This window comes from Artibeus jamaicensis, unplaced genomic scaffold (genome assembly GCF_021234435.1).
Source record: "Artibeus jamaicensis isolate MK-2021 breed Jamaican fruit bat unplaced genomic scaffold, CSHL_Jam_final contig_233, whole genome shotgun sequence".
Lineage (NCBI taxonomy): Eukaryota > Metazoa > Chordata > Mammalia > Chiroptera > Phyllostomidae > Artibeus > Artibeus jamaicensis.
This window is the reverse complement of record NW_026521486.1, coordinates 52206416-52230986: the sequence shown is the minus strand read 5'-3', so window position 1 is coordinate 52230986 and position 24571 is coordinate 52206416. Positions and strand designations below refer to the sequence as shown.

The 24571-nt window shown below is 48.7% G+C and overlaps 1 protein-coding gene across 1 annotated transcript; it reads right to left on the bottom strand.

The window, feature by feature from the left end:
• Positions 1–2381: 2381 nt before the first annotated feature.
• Positions 2382–9120, bottom strand: HOXC13 (homeobox C13). Its single transcript, XM_037135322.2, has 2 exons — positions 8391–9120; positions 2382–2638 (listed from the first exon to the last, which is right to left on the bottom strand). Exons 1-2 carry the CDS (start codon positions 9118–9120, stop codon positions 2382–2384), a joined length of 987 nt encoding a protein of 328 aa, XP_036991217.2.
• Positions 9121–24571: the final 15451 nt, after the last annotated feature.

The window sequence follows — 24571 nt, the reverse complement described above, 5'->3', positions numbered from 1 at the left end:
AAGCCTCCGCAGACGGTGAATTCTTCAAGCTCTTTGTCTCTCACAGTTCCTGTGTGTGCATGTGCATGTGTGTGTTTCACCCCCCCAAACATTTATTTAAATAAAATCCTTAACACTTCAGCCATCGGTTAAAGGGAAGTCAGAGGACTGCAATCCTCAACCCAATGCCTCCAGTCTTTCTGCATCTCAGGAGAGGAAAAATATTACACACAAATAAAAATTGCTGCAGTAAAGATTTAATCCAAGATAACATTGTTTTCAGCTGTATTGCTTTTTAAAGTCTCTTAACCTGACAATTTAACAATCTCATTAACTCTGTCAGAAAGGGAGATAGACAAGGGCTGACTCAACAGAAAAAAAAACCAAATTAGTGGCAGAGACTATAGGGTTCCAGATTGCTTGGAAGACAGGGATCCAGGAACCCTGGAAAATGAAGGCGGGGGTTGGCTTAGTAAACTGGGGGCACAAGGAATACTAGCAGCCTGACCTCTCTACGGTAGTTAATGAGGGACAAACAAATGCAGCCTGGGGCCACTGAGCAGGGATGGCTGTGCAGGCCTCTCCCTAAGCCCCAGGTCTGAACTGCTTGGAGAAATTTGGGACCCTCTGGGGAGAGGGGGGCCTCAGGAGACTAAGATTAGCTTTCCGATGCTACCACCATCGCCACTGCTACAGCATTCAGTGCCAGGACCCAGATCCGGATCTGAGCCCAGACTACTAACTGAAGTGAACAGCCATGTACTCTTCTCACTCACCTGCTCCTGGGCTCTTTCAGTCGCTGACTACATCCTTCTCTCCCCAACATATACACATCTATTTTGGGTATCAGGGTGGGAAGGAGTCTTCTTCTCCTGACTACATAGTTTCAACCACCTGAAGTTTTAACAAACTTAAAGTGAGGCAAAATATGAGTCAGGGATCCTCCCTGCCAGAGGTAATAGCTATATTCCATAGCTGTATTCTTCCATTCTGGCTAAGTCAGTGTATCAGAAACCTCTATGAAGAGCCAGTGGACAGAAAGAGCTTCAGAAAGAATCCAAGCAATAAAATCAAGGCAAAAAAAAAAAGATTTTATTTTAAAAACGGGTTTGTGGGTTTTTCTTTTTGCATTCAATTCAATACATTGTCATTCAGACATCACAGTACTATATACAGATACACATTTTTTGAAAAGCCTATTTCTGCCGAACATTTCAAAAGGACACTGTTTTGTAATGCACCAGCGGGAGAAGGTGAGGGCTCCCTAGCACCAAGATGGATTTGAGGAGGGAAATGTCAGGCAGCATATGCATTAGCTGGCTGTGTGGAGGCTGTTATTTTGGCTTCTGAAAGAAAACTGCTTTCCCCTGACAATCAGTAAAAGTGAAAGTGAGAGGCCTCTGTCCTCAGCCATTGCCTTCATGGAGAAGTGATGGGCAAGGGACCCTCCCGGGGAGCCTACTCTCTATTCCCTGCCCCCCCTTTTTTTTAAAGAAAAAATTCTGCTGCTTCGTCTGGCCTGATGGGGTGGGGAGAGGAAAAGAAAGAGAAAAGAAGAAGACGAGGAGGGGGAGTGGAGGGGGAGAAGGAGAGAGAAGAAGAACATTCGGAAGCATGGTTGAGTGTCTGTCCTTGGGTTCCTGTGGTTTGACTGGGAAGGAACAGAAGAGGCAGTGGGACGAAGGCGGCTCCCGGAAACTGAGTTGCTTGGTTGAGATGAGGGGAAGTAGGTGGCTCCTAGGCCAATTCCAGCTTTTGTGGAAGTAGATAGGAAAGAAACAAAACCTGCTCGCTGCCTGTACTCCAATCATGATGCCAGATCTCTAAAAATTATCATTCATGTTAATGTGACTTTTAAAATATGCACAGAAAATCTTAGCTGGGAATTCTTGCCTAACTAAAGAGTGCAGGAAGGATAGGGAGCAGGGGGAGGAACTGGAAGGGAATGATAAGCTCGCCAGGTCCTACACCGAGGCTGCACCCTCAGGAGGGTCCTCTACCTGCCTGGCAAAGAGGAGGCAAGAATGGGGTCGTTGGGTGTCCTCCAACCCTGCTTTGGTTGGAATGATCTGGCTCCTTGCTGCCCCTCGGCTTTCCGGCATGGACAGGGGTAAGGATGAAAGGGAGTGGGCCCGCAGCCTTTCCTCCGCAGCCCACGGGGACCCACCTCCGAAGTTGTTGAGGCCCAATAGGTCCCATCTGGGCGGGGTGGGGGGTTGAAGATGTGTGGAGAGTAGGGGGCGGCAGTGCGCCCCTCAGATACGCGCTGCCTCCTGGCCATACGGCTCCTCTTTCTGGTTAACATTAAATACTCCTCTGCACCAGCGAAGGGTCCTTCGGTGGATTCGGTTATGGTATAAAGCGGCGACATAAATAGAGGGGGGAGGTGGCCTGGTAAGCGTTCAGGTGGAGTGGAGATGAGGCGCTTTCGATTTGCTGACCACCTTCTTCTCTTTGACTCGCCGGTTCTGAAACCAGATGGTGACCTGGCGCTCGGAGAGGTTTGTGGTGGCGGAGATGCGCCGGCGCTTCTCTTTGGTGATGAACTTGCTGGCCGCGTACTCCTTTTCTAGCTCCTTCAGCTGCACCTTGGTGTAGGGCACGCGTTTCTTGCGCCCGCGCCGGTAGCTGCTCACCTCAGGCTGTAGGGGAACCACGTCTAGGGGGAGAGAGAAGGCAGGTGGGCAGCAAGTGAGTCTCGGCCAGGGGCCCGGAGGCTGCACCGCTGCTGCGGAGGCACAAGGTTCTGGCGGGGACTCAAAGGGGCCCTGACAATTGCCCCCAAATCCTCTGCACCTCTGTTATTAGCAAGGCCATGACTAAGGTGAGGCCGCTGGGGTATTTCCTCTGGCTCAAACTTTAAAGGAGGGGGCACCAAAAACTCAGTAATCAAGATAAATAATGCTTTAATATAATGTTGTTAAAAATCAAAACGAATGCAAAAATACACGATGAACAAAACATCAAATTTTTAAATAAACACGGTGCCCATATTACTGATTTTTCCTTTTTGCCTCAGGCTTCAGTATAGCTCAGCACAGCGCTGGTCACTGGAATCTTTGTGCCCTTAGAGGGGTCCCTTCAAGTTTTGCTCTGGTGCCCTGAGACTGGTGTGGTTCAGTGGGTTGAGCGTCATCCTGCAAATGGAAAGGTGGCCTGTTTGATTCTGATCAGGGCACACGCCTGGGTGGGGTAGTGGCGGGGGGGGGGGGTCCCCCCAGTTGGGGGCGATCGAGAGGCAACCCTTTCACATTTCTCTCACATCGACGATGTTTTTCTCCCCCTCTTTTCCCATCCCTTCCCCTCTCTCTAAAATAAATACATGAAATCTTTTTTGTTTTTCTAATTCACTCTGGTCTGCAGGTCTTCCCACAGTTAAATCATTTGGGCAGCCATCAGCTTATTATACTCAGCTCCAGTGTGTGAGAAAGGCATTCGTCGTAGGGCTGAGGGAGGACCTGGCGCGGAGGGAAACGGCTTCAGCGGGCACAGACTGCCAGCCGCTGCGCACACCTTTGCTCACTGGCTCTGCCCTAGGAACCTGAGGCCTGCGCCGATACACAGAGAGAAGAGTGTCCAGGTGAAGCCAGTCTGTTCGGGAGCCCATCGCTCTAGGAATTCAATGCTGTGAGCCACTGAACAACATCCGAGATGGGAGGCACTGGCCCTGAGATGTAGAGAATAGGGCCCTGGGAACATAGGGTCCCCACCCCTTTACTTGGATCTGTCCACCAGTGGAGGTAACAGGAGAGTACTTTTGGGGGGCAAAACCAGCTATTCACGTAAGTCCAGAAAAAAGAACTCAGTGCTCCTCTGTCCTCACAAATGTCTACTCATCCAAACAGAGCAAACTCTGCTCTGCGCCAGCCGCCTCTCCTCTCTGTTCTTCCAAGGCTGAAGGACACTATCTCCATCCCATGCAGGACCCTAACCCTAAATCCGAAATACTTCATCATCCTAACCATTAGTAGTTCAAATTCTTCATACTCTGAAAACTTCACAGGTACTAAAAACAACGAATGTCACTTACGTGGCCCTTCTACTCCACCCTCACCTGTCGGTAAAAAGTCATAGCCACACTTTCAAGGGGAAGGGGGAAACTAGAAATATTTTCTAAATAACTGACCCCTTGATTTTTAAAATGTAATTATGAGGCTTTTTCAGGCAGAAGGTAATGAAGGAGACTGAATATTTGAGATTTCCCCTCCTTCACACTGCCCTTTGAAAGTGCAGACACAGTCTGGAATGATGATGGGAAGCTTTTCCCGAAATGCTGTTCTCACCCTATCCTGAGAAACGACGTTCCTACACCCACTCCTACAGGGTGTGCTCTTTCCCAGGGGCCTCATCTACACCGAATGGGAAAGAAGAGGTCACAGTCAAATGCAGGAAGGAAGCAAAGTGCTCAGGGAGAATATGGGAGAGAGGGTTTCCGAAGCCTGGCTTGGCTGTCTTCATGATGACAATTTCTCAGGCATATTGTTGGACTTGTCACTTTTCTCTGCCTACGTATGGATAGGCGAAGGTTTTTATAAAACTCTGAAAAACAAAACAACTTCACTTTAACATAGCAGGTCCTTTAGGTTAAAAATGATATTTTTTGCACAAGATAATTAAAAAAAACTTCTCAGTGTTCACATTTGCTTTGCTCTTACAGATGTAACTATGATTCAAGAGATTGATTATTCTGGGACAAGAGTAAGACAGAGAAGGTAAGTGATGATACTATGAGGACACTGTGAGGTTTTCTTTTTGTTTTAATCCTCGGAGCATTTTTCAGGCTCATTTTACTGAAACTATTTACAAGATGAGAATTTTGAGGCTCTGAATAAGTAAAATAATGTAAGTGGTGGAACCAGATTTTAAACTCAATTTTTCAGACTCAATATAAATGACACAGTAGGTTCTAAAATGAAAATAGGCCACCTGGTACAATTCAGCTTTTGAGTCGCTCTTTTTCCCTTGAGAACAAACTGCAGTAAAAGTGGGATTTGATTCTTGAATTAACCAGCTAATTGTCCCTGTTTTTGTTTTTGTGTTTTTATGAGGGTTTTTCCCCCTCACTGTCGGTAAATGCTCACAATTACCTACCCAATTTTGGATCCCCTAAACCCCAAGTCTAATTTTCCAATGAGATTTCATCAACACAACCCTTAAAAATTAGTTTAAAAAATAATTGATCTAAACTAGCTATTTTTCTCTGCAGAATGCCAAGGATTGATTTGGCCAAAATTTTCATTGGTCAGACCAAACTGCTGTGGTTTTGGGTTTTGGGGTTTTTTAAGGCCTCCTGGGAAAATAACTTCAGTCTTGCCTTCTCACAGAAGCCCCCCTTCACTGTCAGTTGTCTTGTCTGAAAAGGAAGTGGGATTAAAGGTATGGAAACATCTGGAGGCTTAGACCTGGAACAGTGTCTACATTACCTAAAGTAAGTGGGGAGTTGGCTATTAATCTTACAGTCAAGCTTTCCCTAATCTCTCTCCAGAACATACATGCACCCAAAACACTCCACACCTGGCACCCTCACAGACACCTTTGAGGAGCAAATATCAATATTTAGCCACAGCTTTCTCTCGGGGCTCTTTGTACAGGCCCCCTTTGCCCACTCACTCTTGCCCACCACTACCGCGACAGGGCTCTGAAGGGGCGCCTGCCCAGCTAGAAGTCCCAGCTGCTTTTCTCAACCCAAATCCAAAGGCTTGTCAGTAGGTACTTCCAGTATGGCCCGAAGAACCCACTAGTTCTCTCTCTCTCCCCTAATTCTATCTGTCTCTGTCTGTCTGTCTGTCACTGTCTCTGTTTCTCCTGCTCCCTTTCTTTGCTGATTCTGTCTTGAAATTTCCACCTCTCTCTGTCCAAAAAAAAAAAAAAGTGTCTAAACTCACCATTGGAAGAAAGAAAGAAAGAAAGAAAGAAAGAAAGAAAGAAAGAAAGAAAGAAAGAAAGAAAGAAATGAAATGAAACAAGAGTCTATATAATTGGGGGAAGGAAGAAGCCACAACACACCTTGGCCCTAATTATTTGGATCTTTCTGAACAATTGCTCCGTCTCCCACACCAGCCCAGACTTCCATAGATGAGGTTTCTCAGAGCCAGAGGCACTGAAGAGAGACAGTAGTGTTTATGCCTAGATGCTGCTGAACTAACCACAATTGCATAGACAGAGTTATCTGGAAATCTCACTACTTCTGAAAGTTCTCTGTGTGGGTGGAAAGAAGAGTGTCTGACGATCATTTCTTTTTCATCTGCATTTTGCCTGGACCTCTGCACTCACTATGTTACACCAACCTGATTTTATCTCCACACAGGGAGTGTGTGAGCACATAGCTGCTGAGACACACTGGGTTTTGTATCCATTTCCCTGCTGTAATTCTAATGCCTAATGCCGTAATTTGCAAGTGTATTAAATTTCAGTTGAGCTATATAACTTTTTATTTCAAAGATATTTTTTCTCTAGGAGGTTGTGATCACAGTGTTTATTTTGAGTGGTTTTTTTTCTGGGAATTTTAAAAATGTGTATTTTGTTCAAAGATATTTCTGAGTTTCTCTTCGATCCTTCACCCCTACTCCACTCCGCATGCGCACACAGGGATGCGAGAGCAGCTTGCTGTCTTCACTTCTTCACATTCAATCCATTGCCCATTGTTCAGATCTATACCTCTGCCCACAGAGGGCCTGGTGGGCACCGGCTCCCCTGCTTTTTGGCCCTTCGGGATGGCCTATGGGCTCCCTCTGCTTCAGGAATTCCTGCCAGATCCCCGTCTCCCAAGGAGCTTTTAGGCCATTTAGGTGAAATGGGGAATTAAATGGCCATCTCTCTACATGTGAATCGCTTATATTCTAGAAATGTATTATCATATGTGTCATATTAAAGTGGTTAATACAGAAATCATATCATATAAAAATATAGCCAATGCCAAATAGGTAATGCATGATACCATGTACTAAAATTCTATCATCTTTAAATCTTCTCACAGACAGATGGGGGTACCTAGGGTAGGTCCATCCTGGTATTCAGCTGTATTATATTGAGTAATCTCAAAATATTTACAAGAATATTGTTTGCTACATGTTCTAATATCATTCAGTGATATTTCCACCATCTGCCTTTGCCCTAATCTCGATACAGAGGAATTTCGGGCCCACCCTTAGGAGATCTTTGGGTCTATACTTCCCACTGAATATATCCCTGGACCCAAATGCAGAGCTGGGGGACCCTCTGAGTAGTATAGAGAGACATTTGTGGCTGCTCCTGGCCCCCATAGGACCCCTGTGGACAACAGAAAGGAGCCAGTCAGCCCTCTCCTACTGAGCTCCACTTACAGCCAGAGCACACTGAAGCTCTGGATTTGTTAGACCTCAAATCCTGATTTGTCAGGGCAGGTCTGAATTCAAAGTTCCTGATGAGAATTTTAGAAGTCTGGGACTGGTCTTTCCCCCCTGGGGTGGGTTGCAAGATCCTCTTCTGTTCAGAGATAGCCCCAGTTGGAGAAGGAACGGGACACCAGTGAATTCCACCCCCCACCCCACGCATAGCCAGACAGAAACCAGTGGACCCCAGGCTGGGCCTGGACCCTAGATCCCTCCAGAATAGGTCTTCCTTTCCCACACCTCTCATCCTTAACCTCCTCCTTCTGTGTTTGAGGCATAGACAACTCTTTCTCCCCACATTTCAGGGAGTTAAAAGGAGTTAGCTCCTTTTAGAGGAGCTAAAATCTCCTCCCTTTTTCCTCAGAGAGGAAAAGAAAATTTATACCCTAAGAGAGGTACACAAACGGAGGAGATTTTAGCTCTCTGATCCTTTAACCACCGAGAAATTCATGGCCAATTTTTTTAACTACATAAAAAAAAGAAAAGAAAAAAGAAAGCCTCCTATATTTCTGTAGACCCTGGCAAATTGGACCCCTATTTTTTTTTAAATGTATAGTGCCAGAACGATCTTGGAAATTCTGGCAAAGGAAATGTTTGGGGGTTCTTATTCCCCACCCCCAATTATTTGGTGGCGTGAGAGTTTTAAGCTGGTAGCTGTGGGCATCCAAAGCACTCGATGCCCACTCCGCCCCCATTCCTAGCCAGGAGCCGGCTTCGCAAGCGGAAAGCCGCTCGTGAGACTGCAGTCGGCTGGGGGCGGAGGAGGAGAGCTACCGACTGGAGCCCAGCCGGCGGCCCGGCGCTCGGGCGCCTGTGATTGCTTCACTCTCAGCCGGGCAGCTTCGGGGAACGTGTCGGAGCAGATTTCTTCCCCGGCGCATTCCTCAGCGCAGCTCGCCCGGCCAGCTTCATCGGCAGCCCAGAAAGCCGGCGCGCCGGGGCCAGACGGCGGGGGTGGCTGGGGTGCGGAGCCCCGGGGCAGGAGGGGCGGGGAGGGGTCCCTGGCGGCGGTTGGGGAGCTCTGGCCCCCCCCTTCCTTACCTGGAAAGGGAGACTTCCAGAGGTGGGCGGACTGCGACTGCTCCTTGGAGCAGTACACCTGACTGTCCCAGCCGTTGGAGAGAGCCCAGTGCTGGTAGCCTTCCACGGGGATGAGCGCATCGTGACGCGGCTCCGGGTGCCCGCTGATCCCAGGCACCACCGATACGTCCAGGTAGCTGGGCATCGCCTGGTAGGAGCTGGCGAAGCTGGGATAGAAAGCGAACTCTTTGGCCCTGGAGGACAGGTCGTCACCGGGCAGGGTGCCCGACGGCTCCGGGTACTTATCGCCCGGGTGGTAGGCGCAAGGCTTTTGCTGCAGGTTCACGTTGTGTGACAGGCGGCAGCCGTAGTAGCTGCCACCAAACGGGTAGCCGTAGCCCAGGGTGGCGCTGGACGAGGTGGGGGGCGCTGGCGGCGGGGCGCACTGGCGCGCCGCCTCCGGGGCCGGGATGTCCGTGTAGACAGCACCCTGAGGGGCGCCCAGGGGAGCCGGCGGGCGGCCCAGCACCGGGTGTGGAAGCAGGTCGCGGCAGTGGCTGGCCGGGCAACTGCTGCCCAGCCCGTCCATACTCGGGGCTTTGCCGGGGCTCGCTCCGCTGCAGCCTCCCCCCGGTCCGCCCGCGCTGCCGCCTCCCCCGCCGCCGCCGCTGCCGCTCTCCGCCGCGCTGTCCTCATAGACGTACATAAGGCTCTCCGGCCAGCGCGGGTGCAGGAGCAGCGAAGTCGTCATGACATGATCTGCTCCAGCTTTTTAAAAACTCCACTTGCCAAAAGGCAGAGAGCTAGGGAGACACCTCGCTCTCTTTTCCCCTCCCCCCTCCCTCCTCCTCTCCCTCTCCACTCCTCCCCTGCCCTCCCCTCCCTCCCTCTCCTCCTCCTCCTCTCTTCCTAGCGATGCTTCCACCGCCCTCCCCACACATTCCTTCTACGCATGCGGGACACTTCATTAAGAAATCCGCGGCTCCTGCTCGCCTCCCCTCCGCACCCCTTCCGCGGTCACGTGACTCGGCAAGCGCTAGTGAAGCCAACGCCGGGTCTCCTGGGGTTCCCACCCCTGCAGGTAGGGCGGGGCAAAGTGGGAAAGGTCTCTGCTGATTGGCTCTCAGAAGATGAGGGCGCTGGGAGATTTAAAGAGACAGGGCAACGCCCCCTGGCAGGCTTGGAGAAGGAGAAATTGGGGGGGAGCACTCAGCCTCTCAATTTAGCTGACGCAAAGGGGTCTGGAATTTCCCAGGCGCCTCCCCCTAGGCTTAGGATGTGTATGGGGGAGACAGATTCCTACTCCCCCCCCAAAAAAGAAAAACCCGATCGCTGTGCTTGGATCTAGGGCTTGGAGCTAATGGTGAGGGAGAAGCCGCATTTTTTCCCTTAATAATGAAGAAACTAGAAAGCAGTCTGGAGCACGCGGGCAGGTCATGGGGACCCTGGCCGTGGCCCACGCCGACTCCCCTGAAGCTCACGGCTGGCAAGGCCCCCGAAGCCATGTAAGGAGAGACACTTTGATGTCGGGATAGTGTTTCTATTTCCTACTTTCGGCCACTTAACCCTAAAGCCCCAGTTTTCTGAAAGGACTCTTTCAACATTTCGCCCGCAAGTCTTTCTTGAGCGGAGCCAAGAAGGTCGAGAAGATGCATAGTCCCCAAGCACACACATCACCGCACCGAGGAGGGATGCTCTCAGTGATAAATGGAGACGGAATAAAAGGAGAGAAATGGGAAATGCAGAGGTGGGGGTGGGAAAGATAGGCTGATATTTCAATACACAATAGAAATTAAAAGCCTCGGAGTGAAATTTTTTCAAAGAAAAAGTGGTGGGGAGTGACGAGGGGAAGGATTCTGTTTTGGAAAGCTAAAAAGCCTTGGATGTGAACAAGAGCATGCACACGCACTCTCGTAGCGGTGGTACTAAAGGAAACGTAAAATGAGGGAGAGTCGGCAGCACTGGCCCTTTGGAGGAACCTTTCCTTAAGCACGTCTGGGAAGCCCCAAAAGGCCAGGCGTCAGCCCCACACGGGCCCTGAGCCTTTCGGTAGATGAGGGCCAAGGGGCCGGGCAGAGCTGGGATCATCGCAGTTTCCAGCTGGACAGCCCTAGTTTTAGCTCCCAGGGCTTTCCTGGGAGTCAGTCCCTTTTAGTGTGGATTGTTTTTGTGTTTTAAAATTGCCCTGTATTTCAAAGAACACATTAATACCAACTTAATGATAAAGAACCCCTTTTCTTCCTACTCAATCTCTCGACTTGTGGGGCTTCCTATGCCAATTTAGTGCCTTAATAGGGTCAACCATTTCCATGGCACATCTCTGTGGAATTGAGCCAAATTCCCTTTCAGCACGGGGCCTCCCTGAGGAGAAGAAGTAATAAAGAGAGAGAGAAAAAAAGGGGCTGCAGCAACTCCTTTTCTGCCACTGTTACATGGTTTACATGCTGTGTGCTCCTGTCTGGACAACACACAGGCAGAGGCTAAACGGGACCCACTGGGCCCACTTCTCCAGCCCTGAGAACAACTGGCCGGGTCTATACTGAGATCCAGTCCACCGCAGTCTCTCTTCTTCCTGTGGGGGTGGGGGGTGGTGTTTGACAAAGGAGAGCTCCTCAAAAGGGTGAGTTAGGATAAGAAATCAATCCTTGTCAGTGTGATCATCATCTTGATCATTATCGAGCAAGGTCACCTTAGAGTTTAGGTCTGAAAACAGGCTTCAGGCTGGGCTGGCAGTAGGAAGAAAAATACAACAGAAAAGTTTGAACCAGAAGCAGGCTAGCACGAGTGTGCATTGAGGGTGATGATGGTGGAAAGAGAAGAGATGAGTAGAGGAAAAGGTGAGTCTTGCTGGGAGCCAGCTCTGGGCTGGAAACTGCCTGCTCTGGTTCTGGAATCCAAGGTCAAGGTGAAACAAGGAGACCAAACACAGCCTGGTCGGTCTAGGCTGGGCCCTGTGACCTTGGCCCCCTTGTCTGCCTGAGGGTTGCTTGGTGGGGATAGGTGGGTGTGAAGGTCTTGGGGGTTTCCAGCCTGGAGAGGAGAAGTGGTGTGGAGTCCTGGCTTTTTCTCGGGTCATGTGCCAGTTGGGGACCGCACACAGTGAGAACCCAAGGCAAAATGTGCTGGGCTGTATGGGGCCACCAGGAGAAACAAAGGGCCTGAAATACTCACTCCATTCCTGGGGCTCCCTCCTGGTTACAGGAATACTCTAGGCCAAAGCTAGATGCAAATTTCTCGGGCCAGAGCCCAAAGACACATCCCTCAGTTTCGGAAAGTAGGGGGCAAAACAGCAGGAAGGATCTGGGTGCAGCACTGCCCAGCAATAAATAAAATTAATAGTACGTTCCTTTCTAGGTTTATATAAGGACATTCTTATTGGAATGAGATATAGATTTAATTAACCTGGCAATTTTACAATTCTATTTATTAGGGGCACTCTGCAGCCAAAATTTAGCGACAAGAGTAGAGAACTGGAAACAAAGTCCCCTGCATCCCGAAGACCATTCTGAGAAGATATAGCCCCCTCCCCGCCAGTAGGCTTGGGGGCGTGAGAAGGCTGGGAGGGAAAGTTCAGAGCTAACAGCGTTAAAAGTGGCCGGTGAAGTGTCCGCACGCTCTGAACCATCCTTCCCCAGCAGTCTTTCGTTTGGTTCCCCAAGACCGTCCGCGTCTGAAACTTCCAGCTCCACGCTGGGGCGAGCCCGGAGCCGGGAGGAAGGCGGCGGTGCCAAAGCCCGCGGGCGGGCGGCGGAAAGTAAAGCCTTGTTGGTTAATTAACTTTAAGCCTGGGGTCGCTTCTCCCTCCTCCCCCGAAAAAAATGTGGATCTCGCTGAGACACAAATAAAACCAAATTAAACACTCCAAGAGAATATGCACCACTGGAAACGTAGTAATTACATCTCCGAGGCGATCCCGCCCTAGAAAGGCGAGCGCAGAAACCCTGGGCTTCCCGCTCAACCCCCACCACTTGGCCACACCTCTCCCCTCGGGGCTGCGCCCAGGGGCCAGGGCGCCTGACTACGGACCAAATTTACAAAAATCAAGACAAATGAAAAGGCTCCACGGTCTCTAGAGATGCTGCTCATATGGAGGAAAGACAGAGCATTTCATTATACTAAAGGAAAATGGAAAATGGCACCCCAGCCCGGTCGGAAAGCCTGGCTCTGCTCTGGGCTCTTTTTACAACGGAACGTAGGCAAGGACTAGGCGTCTGGAGCCACACTGCCATCAACCTCCTTTACAGACTGAGGTCTCAGCTCGGTTCAGCTCTGGAATTCCTCTTCTCGAAGGCTTCCACATATGAAGGAGATATTCATCGTGCCCTCGCACTGGACATGTGACAAACGCGTGCACACCTGGCCTGTGGGTTTGGGACTGAGTGCAGGGTGCGTGCGCTGTTCCCGCACATGCCCTGTGGACACGGCCCAAATGTGTTTATGAACATACCCAGCCCTCTGCTGAACTCCTCTACTGCAAATAAAGATCTCTACTGGTCTATTTATTTCTCTGTATACGCGCTTAACTTACATGCTCATCTTCTACGTAGACATCCGAAAGGAAAATACTAGGAAAACGAACAGGCAAATGCCTGTGTTGAGGGGTAGAATTCCTAGTTCACTGTATTAGAGACAGAACCAGAGGCACATACTTGGGGGCTGGGTGTAGCTGAAATTACCGGGCTATGGAGAACAATGAGAGAAATGAGGTTGGCGTGTCCCTTACTCAATACCTAGAGTCCTTCTCTGGAAACTAAGCATTAGTTGTTGTTTTCCCTCCTTCCTCTGCTTCCCCCGTATTCCGCCCCCTCCCCAGCGGGGTGGGGGAGAGCTTAAAGCTCTGAAGCTCCTGTACCCCCCCCCCACTTTTATGGGAGAAAGTCTAGTTTAAAAAGGGGGGGATGGGTTGAGGCTACAGGAAAACAAAGAGCTTCACCACCATGGGGTCTGGATTCTGGCCCAGACTTGGAGATTTTGTGGGTGGGCAAGAATTTTAGGGGTCCCTTTCCTCTCCAGGGTTCAGGCTGCATAATAGAAGAGGAGATTTGTGGAGGAGAGGGGACATGGGGTTTTCTATCCAGGAAAGAAAGGAATGTTTGAGATGGAGAGAGCACTTACAGAAGGGGGTGGGAGTGCAGGGAGGGCACCCCTGATATTGTGTCTTAGTGGGAAGGGCCTTCAAAACATTCAGAGGAAATTCCTGGTGTGTTGCACACAGTGGTATTCTTGGCGAAGAAAAAAGAAAAGTGTCCAATCCTGGCTGGGGGTCCCTGGCCCTGCCCAATCCCCTCCTGGCCTCCTTTCTTTCAGATCTCTGGACTCTGGAAGGTCTGGGAAGCCCAAGGAGCATGCAGACCCAGACACCATCCCCCAGGTTCCTGGATCCCTCCAGAACCTGCTTTACTTTAATCTCTCCACCCCCACAGCCTAGTCTGAGAGAAAAGCCACACCGGCCACCTCCCAGTCTGAGAACTCACCTTCTGAACAATGGCTGCCATCTTGGCATCTTCCACTTTTATTGTTTTCACTCCCTGGGCCCCCCAGCTTGAGGGATGATGGGATCAGGATGGCAGAAACATCACTTTTCTCCTAGTTTTGGTGTTTTTCGCTCTCAAACCCAAACTTACTTTTCTCTAGGCCCTACTTCCCTCTTTCAGACATCAAAGAAATTTACTACCTTCTGCTGCCCACCCAGGGCTTGCAGTTTGGGGAGCCACACTAAACTGTCCTTTCTGATTCTTCAGGAACCCACATAGAGATTCTGATTTAAGCTGTTAACACCGCTATTATCCTGGATTCCCCCCCCCACCCCAACTTGCCCTCAATCACAGATCCCGCCTTGTGGTGCACTGGGTTTGGAGGAGGTGATCAGATGGCCCCTCCCATGAGGAACTCCCAGGAAGCCTGCGGTGGCCTCCGGAGTCCCTGCCTCAGCTCTCTTCCTTCCATTGCTTCCCAGCCCCAACCAAAGGCATCACAGAGTCCCTTCCCGACCCTCCTCATTCTCTTCTTCCCCAGCCCACCTCTTTTTAAATCCTAATCCTTGCTACTCCCTTTTCTTTTTCAGCAGCATCTGACCCAGTCTGTTGCCCTCCCCTCAGTCCCCATTGACAAGAGAAGTCAGGGAATAAACACAGAGTCAAGAAATTAACAAAGTATCTTCTCCCCCTGCTTGCTTCCCCAAAGCCTCTACCCCCGCCCCATCCTCTGCTGTGGGAGAGAGCCCTCTGTCCCCCTCCTGTTCTCCCAGAACACTTCCCCCTTTTAAGAAGCCCTTCAGAAACAGACAAATAAAAATCTCTCCTGGTTTTAGGGCCTGTCTGAGAGGGAAGTCCAAGTTCATTTTCAAGTTAGACAACAGAGCTGAGGGGGGTTGGGAAAGAGGTGGAGGAGTGTTGGTTGGGGGCTGGATTTGGCTTCCTTGCAGAGACCTAACAAAGGCCCCTTTTGGTCAGAAAGCTAACAAACTGAATGCTTGGAAAAGCTATTTATCACTTTTGATCATTTCCTCCATCTTTTAAAGTTTAGATTTGAGGCTCCTAAAACGAAAGTAGACCAGCCTCTCCTTTTTTCTCTTCTCTCTTCTCCGTTCCTCTCTTCTCTTTTCTTCCCTCTCCCTCTTCCTCTCTCCCTCTCCTTCTCTCCCTCCCATTCTCTCAGATTTTCAGCTCTTTTAAAAGAAGGTGTGGAAAATAACATTTTCTCTCCTCAGGGTGAGGAGGAGTTGTAGACCCCAAATACAGCATTCTTCTGGGTAAAGTGGACTGTTTAACCTGTCTCAGAGAATGACTAAATACAAAAGACAGAGCTGAGGGCTGCACATTTCAACTCTAACTAGGTAAGAGACCCCCTCAATGCCACCATGATTCTGGGAAATGAAGTTTTGTGGGGCCCTAAGAGGCAGATGATGGAGGATATATGTATATTTGAACATGGAGAAGAGGGAAAGGTGTAGCCTAAAATGGATCACAATCTATTTCTCCCCATGACCAGACACCCTCAGAAGTCACTGCAGAAGGTACATTCTAATTATTTGAATTTGAAAATCATTGAGCAGAACACAAAAGATTAAAGGAACTTCAGAAGATGCCTTATCAAAAGAAAGAAAATTCAACTGCTCCATCTCCAAAAAAGAGGAAGGTGAAGACCCAAGACTCAACTAAATGGGGGGGGGGGGAGAAACCTCTTTTTGCTAAAATGGCCAGCCTTACTTGAGATCTATGGAACAAAAAGCAAGAGGGTACTTGGGACAAGAATCTTGCTGGCGGTGATTAATTTACTTTTCCAAAAAGGATGTAATTTGGTGCAGTTTTAGTGACTGGAGGGAAACTATCCCTATGATACCTCTGGGGAGAGGGATGTAGGGCTTCCCTTCCTTTATTGCCTCTTCCCTCTCACCCAAGTTTTCCCTTCCCTAGGGAGTATTTAGAAGAGTTTTTTTTTCTCTTAGTTGTGGTGTTGCCTTGTGCATGCGGCTAAGTCAATGAAACCTAAAGAACTGGAAAGGAGGCTGGGGACATCCATTTTCTTTCGTCCCAAAGATTGATTACTACACTCACTTGCAAAGTTAGAGAAAATTGAACCTGGATAAGAAGAAATATCTCACAAAGAATAGAGACCATCCCAAGCTTCTCACACCTGATGACCTTCAGCACTTTCAGGGAGCATGATTGTTGAGTCTGAGTTTGGGGACACTACTGGATAGTGCCCAGGCCTGGGAACATGTGTTGCAAAGGGTGTATCTTGTACCTGTACAGCATAGAGTCATTTTCAGGTCAATAATGACAAGGGTGCTGGTTGGGGCAGGCTGATAGGGAACAGGTGAAAGAAAAGGAAATAAGGTTAGGATGTGATCTTGGAGAAGACCCTATGAACCCATGGACTCCAGCTCTCCTCTGTAGGTGGCCTTCTTCCTTTGGCTGAACTACCACATAAGCAATGAATGGGAGAGCAGATCATCCTCAGTTTTTCAGAGATGCGGTTCTTAAGGCATAAGGAGAAGGAGAACCTTGGGTGATCCCTCTCCTTTTCTGAAGGCTTAGGAAAATCCTTTTCTGCTAGAATCTGCATCTGTAATTTAAAGCATGGATGACTCATTTTTTCGGTGCTTGGCTTATTAATAAGTTTTCCTCCAAGGAAGTAATAGAGATTTACTTTACTTTCATCTATTATAAACTGATCATCTCCAGACAAATGCGTCTATGGTATATGCTTTGTTAGGTGTTAAGGGAACTTTAGATAAATATTAACACATGATATGTGCCCATGGACACCCATACTTATATAATTAGGTAATCTTTGTAAGGAAAAAATGTTAAATATTCCCCCTGAATATGAAAACATAGTCATGCTTCATTTAAAAATTTTAAAACATTTGTCTTTGTGCTAATGCTAAGATGTGTGAGGGGCATTTGGTGGACCTCCAGTTTTGTGGGTAAGGATACATGTTGGCACAGATGTTTTTTCATCCACTTCTTCTAGTGTTTTCTCTGATGCAGCTGGTAATTAAGTGGAAATGGTATCCAGAAATATGTAAGGCAGAAATAATTTTTAAAATGTTTTTTAAGATGAAATAAATACCCAGGTCTGAGGACATCAAGGAGCAAGTTTGCAGTATGTAATTCCAGGTCCATTTCCCCCACTCATCCTAGGAAACCACAGGCTTGCCAGGAACTAAGTTGTGATCTCGCGTCGCCCAAATTGGCAGGATGCTTGCCTTGAGTCTGTTCTCAGCACAATTTTTTTCCCCGCAAGGATTTAGAAAGATTTGGGTCACTTCCGCAGCCTGAAGGGTGAGTCCCCTCAGTGGTAGCAGCCACCGCCGCTTTACTCCTCCAGGAATGCGGCACCAGCATCTAACTCCTTTCTCTGTTCTCTCTGGATTGCTCCCAAGACATCCAGAGTTCCTTACTTATTTTAATAGGCTGTGTTTTTTAAATTTTTTCAATGTGTAGTAATTATTTAGTATTTGATTTCATTTACTCTGACCAAGCCGAAGCTTGGCAAAAGCCGCCCTCACACAGGACAGTAAATGGTCGACGCGGAGGACAGCGAGCTGAGTGTCCGCACTGGGAAGCACCCGCTGCTCCACTCCCCTCGCACCAGAGCAGATCCTGCGAGCCAGGCACCAGCACACGGGTAATTCAGACTGATGCACTTGTGTGAGCTCTGTGGGCACCTATAGCTGAGTACGCAGGTGGGCATCTTTATTTGTGGGGTGAGCAGACTCTAATGAGATCCCTGAAAGCTCAGGTATGTGGGGGAGGCGCAGGCTTACCCGGTCTGGGCATTCATGGACGTGCTTGTAAGAACCAATTTGTAGGTTTGGGAAGTTAGGTCCCCCTGCCCCCAGGAGCTCCCCTTGCTTATTTACAAGGGCACTTTCTGACTGCAAATTTCTGTCGACAGCCACCACTGCCAAGACCAAGAATCAGCCAACTTTCCCTTCCTACCCTCCACTTGTTTGCCTGTTCCTGTGAAAAGTACATCTCCCAAAAAGGGGGGGGGGACCCACCGTATTTTCTTTCTTTTTTTTTAATGCCCGGTCTTGAGATATGGAAGTGGTAAAAGAAAAATCATATCCCTACCAAGTTTTTTTTTAAGGCTGAGAGAATATCTACTCAAAAAAATAAAATGGGGGGAGTAAGTGAATGGGTGGGTGGGAAGGGCCGGAACCCAGAGGCAGAGAAGACTTGAGAACAGATTTCTGCAAAGCTGAGTAAATCTTAGTTGGCATAATAAAAGAGGAAAGCAAATTATTCAGATGAGAGGAACTTCAGTGTCAATTTCGGTGTGGCTACTTATTTGTTGCCATTTGCTGCATACAATGCATATGAAGTGGCATGGTCATCTGTTATGTCACCAGTAACAACATCACCACACAGTTAGACATGTTGAAGTGTCTCAACTTGCTGCCCTGTGGGCCTACGGATTTCTTATACAGGGTACAGCAAAAGTAGATTTACAATTATTTGTATGGGAAATAATATAATAATTAATAAGTAATAATACAAGAAAAAACTGTGTTTTATGTACTCACAACTGTAAACCTGCTTTTGCCCCACCCTTGTATTAAACCTTTCTTTAGAATACTTTATACTTTAAATAACAAAGACAAAATTATAAACAGCAGTGAATTGCTCTTTTCAAACATTGCCAGTAAGAAATTTCTGCTCATTATCTCTCCAAGCTTAACCCTACCTGGGAAAAAGTTTTCCAAATGTGATTTCTCTTGGAAAGGAGAAAGCCCAGTGCCCAACCCTCTCCCTGGGGCCTGGCCCTCCAGGCGCGGCCATCAGGAGGGAAGGGTGCTCCTCGCCAGGTCCAGAGACACCCCATCCATCTCTGCACTGACCTCCCAGGACTCATGCCTTAGGTCTGAACCTGAAGGGATTTCTCACATGTTTTGCCCAGCTTGGAATACTGATCTGCACCTGCCAATGCAGGTCCAGTGGGGTGATGCCCATATTCATTCTGCAAGTGCATGTTCAGCCCCAGAATAATGTGGAGGGGGCTGGTCCTACTCAGTTCCAATCATCCTGGGGGGGGGGACTAGAGCCCAAATAATATCCCCACCATGAAATAAATATATTTCCATCAAAATAAGTAAAAAACCTGTATTCTCTCTCTCTCCATTTTGATAACATTAGCTTTACACCTTTTTACCATAACAGAAATGCTATCCTCCCAGGAACCAGAAAGACAGACTGTCCTCGAACCACCGGGAAAAAATGCACCGAGGACCGGTCCACCATCCCGCAGGGCACCCTGTCTCTATTAGATTTTCTTTTTTTTTCTTTTTCCTCTCCAGCCATGAATCTCCACAAGCAATCAGAATTCACCTTTTCTTAAACCATTCAAATAATTAAAAGGTAAGTGAGAGGAAGAGTTGTCTGACTTTTTAGACGAGGTCGCTTTGATGATGTGTTTTAGAACGCCTGTAGTATCCCCCCTCCCCCCATTTCCATAGAGAACCTTGCAGCCGTGACCCATCTCGCGCAGGGGACCTGGAGAATGAGGGCCACGCTGTTGGAACAGGGGGCGCAGCTGTAGTAACTGCAAAGTCTGCCTCGGTCGCAAACCTCTGGGACAGTGGAGAAACCCCCTTAAGCACCTCCCTATCCACCATTTCTTCAGCGTTTACTTGAGAGCTTCAGTTTCAAGTACTCAGAGCTGCTGGGGAAGCTCCCTCAAGGACGAGGAGACATCTTTCTGTGCCTCCAGGGACAGAGCCAGCGGGAAGCTCAGGCTCGGGGAGGGTGGCGCGGGGGGCTGTGAAGGGGGCTTCGCCGGAAGAGGCCGTGGGGCCATAACCTCGCGACAGGTCTTTACTTTAGAGACCATCAGTCGCGTTATTTATTTATTTCCCCCCAGTGCTGTTCAAAGAGACCAGGAATATTGCCTTTCTCTCTAATTCCCCAGCAGCCCTCGAAAACGGATGGCCTCCTGCCGCCGAAATCGGGAGGCCGAGCTCCCGGCCGCGTGCACTTGCCCAGCGCGCTCCGGCCGCGACTTGCAGGGGTGCGGAGCCTCGGGCTCGGAGCGCTGCCTCGGTTCACCCGCACAGTGGTCCGGGCCCGCGGAGCCTCCACGGCTCCGGGCAGCGGGGGAGCGCGCTCCTCTGCCAGGGCCGCTCGGACGTCCACGCGGTTCAGACACCGAGGTCCCCGCGCTCCTGCCCGGGACGCGGCCACCCTCAACTTCTCCACCCGAACCGAACGGCATCCGCGCCCGCCAGGACCTCAGCACCAGACCCCGTGGCTCCTGCCGGTCCGCGTGTTTGTTGTTTTGTTTTGTTTTGTTTTGTTTGTTTGTTTTTTAAAGGAATAGATTTAAATGGGGAAAAAAGCCGAAAGGGGAGAACTTTGTATTTTCAAACATTCCTAGCGTAGCTTGCGTGCGTTGGTGCCTCCCCGCCCGAACTAGGAGCTGCGTCTCGCTACGACGTCTCTACTTTGGGAACCACGCCACTTCCCCGCATTCGCGCCCCCCGTGACCCGTTGTCCCCAAAAGCTGTTTCACTAGAGGGGCGGCCCCCTTTCCAGGCAGCGCCGGAGCGGCAGGCGTGGTCGAGGGGACGCGACGCAGCCCCGCAGCTGAGGCCACTGGTCTCCCACCACCCAGCCGAATACAGGTCCCCAGATTTCCCAGGCCCTCATGCCCGGCTTTCGCGTGGACCGCGAGAAGGAGCGGTGGGAGTGAGGTGAAGGGTTTCTGATTTTCGAAGTCTCCAAAACCGCACTTTGCAGCTTTGCAACTCTCAGTTGCACGCGCCAAAGGAGCCGAAGCCGGGTCCTTCCTAATTGTGACATTGGAGGGACAGGGCAGTAATCTCAATACCTAAGTGTCTGCACTAACGGGTTCTTTCTTTCCAAAGTCTTTTCATTTGTCTACCTAGGAAGGCTTGGCTGCTCCTAGCTTTGAGGGTTAACAGACCTCCCCACCCCCCCGCACCTCACTTGCCAGCGTTTGGTTTTTCCAGCGTGTGTTCCAGCTCATCTCAAGAAACTCGGCAGGGGAGGGCACTTAACATATAAAACGCCAGTGACTGTAAAAGTACAGGAAAATGCTCATTGCACACACGCGTGAATAAGGTAGTGAGTGCGGCTGCACTACGGCACCTGGGGCGGGGGGGAGAATGGAGACTTTCTGTTGTCAGCGAGATTAAGGCCCAAAAGATAGGTAACAGGGATCCAGTTGCCCGAAACTGCTTTTGGAGACAGGTCTTGTGAAGCTCTTTGCCCCACCACGAGTGAAACGCCCCAAGAAAGAGGGGGTTTTGTTTTGTTTTTGAAAATATTCAAATTTCTTTTGCGATGACCTCATCTCTGTCAGATGTGCCTTCTGCTCCTACCAAAATGAGGCACTTTTAAGAAATCAAATCCAATTTGGGAATTCATCTACTCTAAAACATGATTTTGTTTAGGTTTGAAGGGCCAGGCAACTCTCCTGACTTAACTGGATTTTACTGGCTTCTGTGTCCAGTGGCAAATTTTACTGGGTTCTTCCAGTAACAAAAAGGTAGTTTGTTTGTTCTTTAGGGTTATGTCCACTTCCAGGCTTCCCAGGACATGGGGTTTTCAGGCACATCTTCACTACACAAAAGCCCAGAAGCTGGAGGAAGGCAGGGCAGGAAGGGAGGAACCAGAGTCTTATCTGTGGAAGGTCTCAGCAGCCAAGCACAGACTTGTTCATCTTCATGGCTACCTGACTCTTGTCACCTCTGCTCCTGTTGGAGTCCTCTCCTCCCCCCCACCTCCCACCTCTCATTCATCAACATACACCATCTAGAGAAGTTCCTTTGGAGAATGACTTTTTTAAAAAGATAAAAGTACTTTCACAAGTATTCTCTCTATAGTGGTTGAACCATTGGAACTCCATGAGGATCTTCCAGGTTTGTCTGTATAGCAACTGCTGCCCCTAAATCAGGTAGCTCTTCTCTTGGGCTCACAGCTGGACTACATTCCCCAGCTTCCTTTGCAGCTTGGTGTGGCCATGTGACTGCTTTCTAGTCAAAGGAATGTACAGGCCCTTTCCAGGCAAAAGAGTTTAACAAGTGATGTGTCCGCATCCCCTCTGTTCCATGTTTTCTCTACCCCTCCTTGTGTTTGGATGCCAACCTTGAGGCTCTAGGGAACAGAGGAGACACATATGGGAAGAGCCTGGACCCCAGAATTACATGTAGAGGGGAACCGTTCACTGACAACAATCATTTGCCTAGGACTTTACCTGAGGGGAAGTAAAATTCCATTTTGTCAGAGCCACTGAATATTTTGGAGTTTATTATTGCTATCCAATGCATCCTTACTGACACTCTCTCTTTAAAAGACAACTGGTTGGTGTGGCTCAGTGGATTGAGTGACAGACAGCGAACCAAAGGGTCTCTGGGTTTGATTCCCAGTCAGGGCACAAGCCTGGGTGGTGGGCCAGGCCCTCCCATAGGGGGCGTTTGAGAGGCAGCCACGCACTGATGTTTCTCTCCCTCTCTCCCTCCCTACCCCTCCCTAAAAACAAACAAACAAACAAACAAACAAATAAATAAATTCTCAAACAAAAAAAAAGACAAAATGTAACTTAATTTTTTGTTTTCCATCACCCTTTATAAATGTCAATAGATGTTAGGTAACCCTTGGCCCTTGGATTAAAATTGTAGGAGGCTCCAAGACTCTTCTGTTCACTCTTAGTAACAGACAGTCCTGTTACAGTTTCAAGTCATACACACAGTTTCAAATCTTGAGTTAGAACGTCCAGTCCAATGTATCTTTAAGACTCTGAGTTTGATTTAATGTGAAATCTTCTCCCCTCCCTAACTCTGGATTGCTTCATCTTAGATGCCTAGAGAGGGAAAGAGGGGAGTAACTTGGGGTTCTCTATTTTTAACTTCGTGTTTCTCTTCCTCCTCCTATTCTCAGACTGTTTCAGACCCACTAGTGATTCAAGAAATGGAGAGAGTGGGGGATGGGCTTGAACAAGGTTTTAGTAATTTTGAGTTTGGAGATATACCAACTAGGTCAAGGATATTATAGTGGAGACTACATATCACCGAATGAAGTGGAACTTTGGCAATTGGTTCCTAATTTGACATGTAGACAAGATCTAAGCAGAAAATCTATTGTAGCCTCAGATTGTATAGAAACAGGTTTAATTGGTCCCTTGAAAAAGTGGCTGGTATGAAAGCATTTTCTCCAAAGGTGATGAGGATACTTAGCTTTGAATTGGTTTATCCCAATCCCCTTCCACCCAGCACACACACATCCTCTTCTCTGGATGTACAGACTACAGTCACTCTCAGGGAATAAGTTTCTATTTTGGGGGCTCCTTCTGACAGTAGAAACTGGGTCATTTCATTTCAGCAGTTCTCATTCTGCTTCTGTTGTGGAAATCACAGCAGCCATCCAATAGTCAGGATGCCTTGCCGGACTCTCTAGAACTTTTGAGACTGTTAGATAATGGAATGGGAGTTGGAGAGTGTGACATCCATTCCTGTTGTGCAGCACTTCGAATACAAATTCTCTTCTAATTTACCTGAGCAGAAGTGGGTGCATACTAGACTGGAGATAGGAGCATGTCCAAGATGACCTCTCAAGGCCTCTTTTATTTTTGCCTCTGGTCTCTATAATTTTCTGACAACATCTGTACCTGTAAAATGTGTCAGATTCAGTAGCAAGGTCAGGGGCTGCTGTCACTTGTCAGACTTCAACAACATGACCCCGGCAAAGACTTTGGAATAAAAACATCAGGAAAATAAACACTCAGTGCTCCACAGCCAGAGGACTGGCTGGGAGCTGTCAGGTTGAAATACTAGTCTGGGAAGGGAAAGAATAGGAGCAAGGCCTTTGACACTTCTCTGCCTCCTAGAAAATACCCCTCCAGCAGTAGAGCTAGTGCCAAACACATCAAATTAATTAAGAAAAGAGATAGGAGAGGTATTATCAGGCTGAGCTTCTATTCCAGCCAGTCTGTCAATCAAGGCTCTATCAGGAACATGGCACAGCCTCGGCTGGGGGAGGGAATATCACAAAACAAGATATAAATGCCAATCCCTTCTTGAGTGGAGCCTCACCCTATCTGTGCAAGGAAATAGAGCATAGATTCAAGGCCCAGAAAGAAAGATGAGAGGACAGAGACTAGAGCAATGAAGACATCAGTGTCGGGGTGGAAGCTGCAGAGAGATGGGAAGAATCGGACAAGGGAGTGATCTCCAAAGAGGGGAGATCTTTCAGAACTGGAAAGGAGAGCTGAGATGGGGTTGAGGGCAGAAGTGGGAAAACACTTGTGCCCCAGGTCAGACAATGGCTTGTGCATTTTAGAGACTGTAGAGGACAGGAGTGTTGGAGAGAGTTGTAGGAGCCGGTCCAAGCAGAAATTCTCCATCAGGGAATCACGGGAGAAGAGGTTCAGGGACTGTGTGGATTATAAAGCTGTTGGATTATAAAGCTGGCAGAATGAGATGGACCGAGCATGAATTTCTGGGTAAAGGTGTTTGTGACAAAAATGATGACCAGGGAAGACGTTTTTGCTTAGACTAACTTTTGGAAAAGTAAAATGTAAGCAAATGAGGCTGATGCAGTCATCTCTGGTCAACTAACCAGGGCAAACGAGGGAAAACACAGGCTGCTTCACTGGTTTCAGTCAGAAGCAGCGGTAATATCCGCCAGCTGGAGCAGGAGTACCAGGGAAGAGCCAGGGACTGCGTGGGAGCATGT